The 8947-nt window shown below is 42.3% G+C and overlaps 1 protein-coding gene across 1 annotated transcript; it reads right to left on the bottom strand.

Moving 5' to 3' along the window:
* Positions 1 to 5180: 5180 nt before the first annotated feature.
* On the bottom strand, positions 5181 to 6788 carry LOC134621570 (uncharacterized). The gene is made up of 3 exons (XM_063467960.1): positions 6698 to 6788; positions 6397 to 6588; positions 5181 to 6285 (listed from the first exon to the last, which is right to left on the bottom strand). The coding sequence occupies exons 1-3, from the start codon at positions 6786 to 6788 to the stop codon at positions 5207 to 5209; spliced, it is 1362 nt and encodes a 453-aa protein (XP_063324030.1). The 3' UTR covers positions 5181 to 5206.
* Between the last annotated feature and the right edge of the window lie 2159 nt (positions 6789 to 8947).

The following is an 8947-nucleotide window of genomic DNA, read 5'->3' on the forward strand; positions in this document are numbered from 1 at the left end:
CCTACAAACAGAAAATAAGAAAATAGAATTTGGTAACTTAAATAAAGCTCACACCTTACTTGAATTTTTGATGCTGCTTTTCAACTGATGTAGCTAGAATGTGTGTGCGTACTTTTGTTTTTGTTTTTGCGGTGACGTAATTGCACTTAAAATGCGTACTTCAAGCGTGCATACCCTGAATGGGGACACAGCCTGAGTCCACAGTCCTGAGCAGAGCCACAGTGAGACTGAAGCAGCAGCTCGATGTTCCTACAGTGGATCTGTGCTTACATGAGCAGATTTCTATGGATCCAGTGTGACTGTGATGAGTCAGCATGAAGTGAACAGAGTGAAGATTTGTGTAGAAACAGGAAGTGTGATCAGCTGCACTCACCACTGTTGCTGAGAGAAACCTGATGGACTCCAGTGAAACTTTTAGAGACAAACAGGACTCGACTGCAGCTCTGCTGGTGCTCTCTCACACTTTCACTTCTGCAAAATGACGTTGAACTTCTCCTCGTTGCTCCCCCTCTTCCTGCCTCTCCCTTTACAGGAATCAGTCGGTCTGTACTCAGTGGCTGTGTGCAGCGGGTGGGAGGAGTGAGGAGTGGTGTGTGGGTTCACACAGTAATGACGGCCTCAGGTGATCAGGAGAAACTCACCTGGATTTCCTTTTTCCACAGCAGACTGAGAGCTTCAGGTGGACCCTGAAGGAGGTCTCAGACACAGATGGTAAAAGTACACACAGTCTGTACTGAAGTAGAAGTACTACTGTTAAAAATACTCCAAGTACTAATTCAACTTCTTTACTGAAGTAAAAGTAAAAAAGTACTGGCTGTGAAATGTAAGAGAGTAAAAAGTATTGATGGGTAGATGAGGCCTCGTGAAGCGTTTCAGCACATTCCCCAAACTGTATCGATACTGTGTTGCTGTTTTACTCCATACTGACACCTGCTGGACCTTAAATATCATTGCAGGCAACTTACTTTATACTCAACAGACACTGATTCAATGACCTAGTCATACTTGTACACTGTATTGTACTTTCCATGGAATCATTTTATATCTTTTACATTTCAAATATTTTAGACATCTTTAAAATATATTGTGAATAACATTAAGTGAAAATTAGAAGGAAAGTATTGTGAATGTAATATTACCCATTTAAATGTAATTGACCCAGGGTTTTTTATGATTTTTTTATTCAGAAAAATAAGTTTATCCAATGTTTTTGCATTCAGTCTATTGCGTTTTTTTGACACTATTTCCCCAGCTTTGCAAAACACGCTCACAGGGCACAGATGAAGCTGGGTACACAAAACTGTGAAGCCAGGTGGAAAAGGTTCGGATAAGATGTTCTTCTATTTCCCCAGTATGTTAAAGGATCCTCTGATCGTGGAACGTTTCTCTCCGCCAAGTAGCGCTGGACCTCAATGATGGAGTCCACTGTTGTATTGTTGGTTTATCTGCCAACTTCTTCATCGAGCCGCTGCCACAGGTTTTCTGAAAAAAAAAATGCATCAAAATAAATGTATGAATAAGCTGATAATACTGAACTTGCCTGGAACAGGTGACTGCTCTGATGAAGGTCCAGGCTGTGGCTCAGATGTTGTGCGGGCAATTAGTGCAGCACACTCCACTTTCAGGCGATTGACTTCCTCACTACACTTGGAGGAACTACGAAATGTGAGTGTTTTAAATCTGGGGTCTAAAAGTGTTGAGAGGGTCAACACACTTAATGACTCCAGATTAGAAGCAGTGTCTGTGACACGACGCCTAAGTTGGTCATGGAGATGGGTGGCTACTTGTGTGTGGAGATGTAAAGAGTTCCACTCAAGTGCACAATATAGCATTTTCATAATCGGGATGACCTTTGATCCTGAAACTCTCCTCTCCTCAGACAACTCCACTGTGGCCTGATGGAAAGGGGCTTCTTTCTCATCATGTAGCTGTGACAGCATCTGATATGTGCTGTTCCAACGTGTTGGTACCTCGTTGATAAGTTTCAAGATGGGCCGTCCCATCTGCTGCTGCCCTTGAGCAAGCTTTTCTTTGGCTGTAGTGCTGGATCTGAAGAATTGTACGATTTGTCTCTTATGGATGAAAGTTCAGGGATTTGATCACCCGATTTTTTGACTAATAAATTGAGTTTGTGTGCAATGCAAACTGAATGTCGAATTTGGAGAGTTCTTGTTGCTGCAGTCATGTTTGGTGCTGCATTGGTAACAAAACACCTTACCTTATTTGTGATCATCCATCATGCCCGTTTTAAATTGGGCCAAATTGCCTGCAGAGTGACTTTGTGGAAAGTGTTTCACACCCAAAACAGATGTACACAACTGCATATTCTCATTAATGTAGTGACAGGTAAGAGCCAAGTAAGCCTCACAGGCACAATACTAAAGGGTTGGCAGTCCTTTATAATAAAATTCAGGACTGCCTGGTCCACAACAGTCTTCCTACACGCTTGATTTTAAAATAATAAAACACATATTAATAAAAGAAAAAATGATGATAAAGCTGCTTAATGTCTATAGAGATTGACAGACCACGTGACTTTCGCGCATTGCATGCCGGGAGGTGAAGGCAGGACATTTAAATTACCGCATCAAATGCAAGCATTTGCAGCACCGCAAAACGTTTTTTCTCACGTTCCAATACCGTCTTGCTTTTTCTTTTCTCACCAAAAAATAATGTACAAAACGAAGGAGAACAATGCCGGTCCGTACAAAGACAGACTCGAGGAAAAGGCAAAGAAAAGGTACTTGGAAAAAATCAAAGGAGTGAAAGGGTTAGACCCTTACGAGCACACAGACTGGACAAAAGACATCAGCGTGCTGCCCAACTTTAACCACGCTCAGATTTATAATTACATGGTTCTTGGAGTGAGTGCATACACTCATGAAGTTTTTAGTAACTTCAGGTCACTGCAACAGGCCCAGGTGCAGTTCACGGACGGATGGGTACAGGACCTAGAAATGCACCGTGTTGAGCACAAGACCATCGTACGCACAACGGTAAGTTTACCTGTCTCACAAATCGTCTTCATAAATACACATTCGTGAACCGTTTATAAATAGGACCTTTTAGCTCACGGTAATTAATTAGTAGTGCAAAGAATATATGGTATGCATTACAGAAATGTAGCAGTGATAATAATATTGTATGCTGTAATCGTACTGGGCAATCACTGAGACAAAAATCTGTCATATATCCTGTGAATAAAAGTATATGTTGTTGTCTATGTACCATGGTAATAACAGAAGCGATACGCAATATTCTGCCAGGACAATTTACCATTTATGCAAAGCTACACATTTACTGTACATTCTGTCCTCACAAACATGTTTTTCTGCATTGACTGTTTCAGGTAAATCACTCCATGCGCCTCAGCCAAAAGCCTCTTCAGCCCTGGGTTATTCTGCAATCTAATGGGGATGTTGAAAGTGCACATTGCACATGCATGGCTGGTGTGGCAGAGAAGTGTGTGCATGTAGCGGCTCTCCTTTACAAAGTTGACACTACTGTGCGTCTACGAGGTAATATCACGCCGACAGATGTCAAAGCTTACTGGATTATGCCCTCCAACATCAAGAGAGTGCAAGGAGTACCAGGCCACACAATTGACTACACCACCAGTGCAGCAAGAAAAAGGGCACTCGACCAATCATGTAGTGCTGGACAAAGTGACTGTTCTCCTAAACCCAAAATCCGGACTCGCACTGGTGGCAGATCACTACAAGTGCGCACACTGGCCGATTTAAAGTCTCTCACAGATCTCATGCATGAAAACCGGTCAGGCCTATGCGCTGTTATGGAGGACTTCTGCCACCTATATGCTGACCCTGTCCAGCCTCGTGTCCTCCCCAAATCACTGCTACGTATCTTTGACCCACAGTTGAAGGGCTGTCAGCTATCTGTCCTTCTGCAGCACTGTGAACGTCTGAAGCACTGTGTCGTTGTCTCAAAGGCTGAGGCAGAGGCACTGGAGGAGAAAACCAGGGAGCAGCACAAATGTGACCTTTGGCACACAGCACGAGCAGGAAGAATCACTGCGTCAAACATACATGCGGTTGTGTCCACCTCCACTGCCAGTCCTGCGTTGTCAACTGTAAAGAAAGTGTGCTACCCACAAAAACTGTCACATCAGCTCTCCAACCAAGAACCGCAACAATTCAAGTGGGGAAGAGACAATGAAAACACAGCACGCGAGTGGTACACCTCACAGGGAAAGGTGCAGCATAGAGAACTTAAAGTTGATAAGTGTGGTTTCATAATCAACCCCGCATTCCCAGAATTAGGTGCCACCCCTGATGCGCTCGTAAAATGTGAATGTTGTGGTGAAGGATGTGTGGAAATTAAGTGCCCATATAAACACCGCAACAACAACCTCCTGCAGGCCTGTGAAGATGACAGGTTTTGTTTGGGGTTAAAAGATGGAAGGGTTGAGTTGAAAAAGACACACATTTACTACAAGCAGGTACAAACACAGATCTATGTTACAAAGTCACACTTTTGTGACATTGTTGTGTGGACAACAAAAGCTTGTGTTGTTACACGTGTGATGCCAGATATAGACTTGTGGACTAAAATGTTGCCTGTCGCTCAGGATTTTTTCTACAAAGTTGTGATGCCTGAGCTCTTGGCCAATCACTACAGTGATCCAGAAACCAGTGTTTCACAAGGGCCACATTACATGGATGTCACCGTGACAAAAAAAAAAAGAAAGACAAAAGCTTGCATAGAAAACTAATCAGAAAGTATTTCAGTTACACACATTCTGAGACAACTCTTATATTGAAGGACTTTCTTGTGATTTCATGTTTAGTGTCACATTAAGGTGGACACATCTTCCTGTACTCTGCACTTTATGGTTTGTTATCTGTTGTTCTGTTACGCACAGTGAATTATTATAACGTGTTAAAATTGCAATAAATGTGTCTCACACCACTGCACTTTACAGCTGTGCTGTAAATTATTATCTCTTTATGTCCATACGCAATCTTTCTTTTCAGACTGTACTAATATACAGTGTCAGAACCAATACAAATAAAGTAAGTGTTGCACAAGTCATTCATCAGGACTGTCTTTATTTATAACTGACAAGTTTTACATGTTACTATCGAAGCTTACAGGACAAAGGCAAAATAATATACTGTTGTGCATTATTATTTCATTTTGTTAAAAACATAGCTGCACAACAAAACAAGACCAAATTGGAAAACAGTTATTCATCACTTGCTTGCTTTACAACAACACTTGGGCACATGTTTGTGAGCGCACATGATACAGCAACTATCTTATCCAGCAAAGTCATGTTCTCACCTTCGCATGGCACCACAAAACCTAGACGGATGGTGTTGTTTAGGATAGTGTACTTGGACCGTAGACAGCCTACAACACGTTCAACATGGATGACATGTGCCAGTTTTCGTGTGTCCTCCACATCTTTTGCTTGTAGCTGACTGCGACCCCGTGTAAATGCTGGAATTTTTAAAGTGGCACCCATTAAGGCAACACTTTCCCTGATATCAAAACCCCGGTCTGCGAGCACTATGTCCCCGGGTGAAAGCTTCTGTAAAAAGCCAGAAGTTTCCGCTATTCGTTTATCACTTGTACGCCCTCCCCATCCTTTAGAAATGAAAGAGATGGTCCCCTGTGGTGTGATCCCAATGAGATATTTCATTGTGTGTCTACTTTTGTATGTTGAATATGTCTCCGCCATGGCACGTAAATTTTGTGCCCTCTCTATGAACAGTTCAAAACAGTCAATAATAACTGTCACCCGGTCACCAAACATCTCAACATACTGGTGTGGCATACTGGCCTGTATGCAATGTCTTCCAGGCCAGTGCACCAATGGACTCAGGTGAGCGTACAACACATTTACAGTAATGTTAAACACAGTGGAAGTGGTTGTCCGGCTAATATCAAAGAGGTGTGCAATATGTGTAATCGGAAGGTTGAGTCTTAAACGCATGAGAGTTAGCAAGAGCATCTGAAACTGGGAAATTTTCCTGTCAGTGTCTGGCAAGCTCGGGCTGATTTGTTGTAGCACCCCCATTAGTAAAGCAAAAGAAGGGAGCCCTGTGTAGAATTTAACTTTAGAGTTCTCGTCTTTCAAGAATTCCATGTCTAATTTCTTTTTGGACAGTTCTTTTTTTAACACTAGGTTTTCTTCTTGAAGGTGTGCTATTTCTTGTAACCTTTGAGAACACATTTTACACTCCTGCAGATCTTCATCCTCGTGCTTTGGATTTATCTGCTGTGGTTGGCTCTCAGCTGTAGTTTCCGTAGTGACTGGTGCTGAAAGACATACATGCACACAGACAAAGACAAGATCATTGAAAGTGCAAAAATAAGACAGTGCTTAATGTGGAAATAGTGGTATTTATTTATGTACATTGACAATTTTACCTGCATGGATTTCACCTGCATGAGCTGTCTCTGCCCCAGAGGAACGCGGGCCTTTTCGTGGCTGTTTTGATTTCGATCTCTGTTTTAACCGATCAAATCTAGCAGTGGTAGAAGCTTTAACTTCTGTGTGGCCCAGTTTGAGAGAGGGTGCCCAGTCTGGATCGCATTCCAGCATTTCGTAGGCTGGTTTGCCTACAAAATACAGCAAACATTACACAGAGCAACAATAAACAAAGGAGCATAGCGTGATGATTTCTGTTCAGCGCCATATAAGACGTATTAAATACCACAAAACACTTACCGTTGTGGAAATGCTTGGAGCAGACTAACATGTGAGGTGGAGTGTTTTCGAACGTTATATTAGGTCTTCTGATAGCGGCAATCCAGGCCATCCGTCGCCTCTTCGTGACTTCGGAGACATGGCTTGGAGAATTTCTCTTCCATGCCGGAATCCGATAAAAACCAAACGCATTTCCCGTCGACTTCACGCAGCTGTCGTTCGCCCGGCTTGTGCAGTTAATAATACAACAGCTTCTTGGCATTTTTTGTTTCTTTTTATCGCTGTGTAACTTATTTCAATTGAAAGCCTGCGTGCGCTAGTACCTCTTGCCTTGGGTTCCCACAATCCTTTGCGGTTTTACCCCTCAATGACGTCACATTTTCAATCTCTATATAGGCCTACCTCTGTCCATTCTCAGTGTGTTTGTCTCCTCATTTTCATGTTTGGCTCTGTAATGCCTAAACACTGAGGAGGTGCTTTTGTTTGTGTAAGAAAGCAGAACAGATGTGACATTTAACCTGCATAAAATGAAATAAATAATTCACACTGCAAGTCACATTGCTGTTTTTCCTATTCTAATAGGTTACGCTGAAACAAAGGCAGACAAACAGTTACATTATTTGCAGTTGTTTTTTTGGTGGAGACTCATTCCATTAACAAATGCGGATGCGGTACCTTTCAAACACAGTTTGGCGCCTTGGCAATGAGTGATACAGCAGCTGTATCGATCACGTGACTTTTTCTTAAAGTGACACACGCACCGATACAGGCATCGCTAGGTGAGCTTGATACATGCGCCGGTGCGTCAGTGTTGCTGGACCCATCACTAGTAAACAGTAAACAGTGCTTCACGTAATACTTGGCTAGATGGCAGTAGTGTGACTCCACAATCACAGCCTTTGGCTGGTCCAGTGTTTCTGTTTCAGTCATTTAAACATTGTGATATCCAGATAAGTCATAGACCTTCCACAGAACAGCAGCAGCATGACTACATGATTTTCTTAATCTGGCGATACAGGAACAGCCGACTGTCTCCCCTATTCCACTTTCTCTTAGCATTAGTGATGGGAATTCTGGATCTTTTTAGAGAACCGGCTCTTTCACACACAAGAAGTGCTTCCCTTACGATGTTACACTCATCAGTCGTAAGTGGAGTTAAATCTGTTGAAGTAACAGATACCCAGACTGGTTCTTTCTCATCATGTAGCCGTGACAGCATCTTATATGTGCTGTTGGTACCTCGATGATAAGTTTCAAGACGGGCCGTCCCATCCGCTGCTGCACTTGAGCAAGCTTTTCTTTGGCTGTAGTGCTGGATCTGAAGAATGATACGATTTTTCTGTTATGGATGAAAGTTCAGGGATTTGATCACATGATTTCTTGACTAATAAATTGAGTTTGTGTGCAATGCAAACTGAATGTCGAATTTGGAGAGTTCTTGTTGCTGCAATCATATTTGGTGCTGCATCGGTCACAAGACACCTTACCTTTGTTATCATTTAATGTTGTCAGTGTTTTGTTTTATGTCATGTTTAAGGATTTTGTTCTCGGTTGTATCTCACGTTTAGTTTAGTTCAGGTTCCATGTGTCAGTCTGTCTGTCTCTCAGTGTCAGGTCTGCGTCTTGGTGTAGTGTTCTCGTTTCCTGTTTTATTGTGAAGGTGTGCGTCTCATGTGAGTGTGTTCAGTTTTACCTCTGTCTCATCTTGTTGATTATTCCCAGCTGTGTTCCCCACCTGTGTGTAATCTCCCTGTGTTTCTCTGTGTGTATTTAGGTCGCGTCTTCTGTCTTTGTTAGGGCTGGTCTGTCTGTGTATTCGCCATGTTCCACTCGTGTGTCTGGTGTTAGAATTTTAGTTTGTAAATAGTTGTAAATAGTCTTGTCAAGTAGCAATCGTGTATTTTGTTCACCTTGTACATATTATTCACTGCAGCAGTCTAGTAGGCGTGAGAAGCCATTTTTGTTGATTAAGTTTTCTCCTGTTTTTTGTTAGATAGTTAGGTAAGTGGATTGTCTTTTGGTTGGTGTTTATTTTGTGTAGGAAAGCACAGGGACCAGTAGGGAGTTTTGTTATTTTTGGCACTGCTCACAGCTGAAGCAAATAAATGGCTGCTTAGCATTTACAAAGATACTATTGTTTGTGTTCTTTCTTGGGTGGTGCATGGTTGGGGCTAATTTCTTGTTGCGTTAATACACGCCTAGACCAAGAACGTAACACCTTATTTGTGATGGCCCAGTCATCCATCATGCCCTTTTTGAATTGGGCCAAAT

This window comes from Pelmatolapia mariae, linkage group LG3_W, assembly GCF_036321145.2.
Source record: "Pelmatolapia mariae isolate MD_Pm_ZW linkage group LG3_W, Pm_UMD_F_2, whole genome shotgun sequence".
NCBI classification, from domain to species: Eukaryota; Metazoa; Chordata; class Actinopteri; order Cichliformes; family Cichlidae; genus Pelmatolapia; species Pelmatolapia mariae.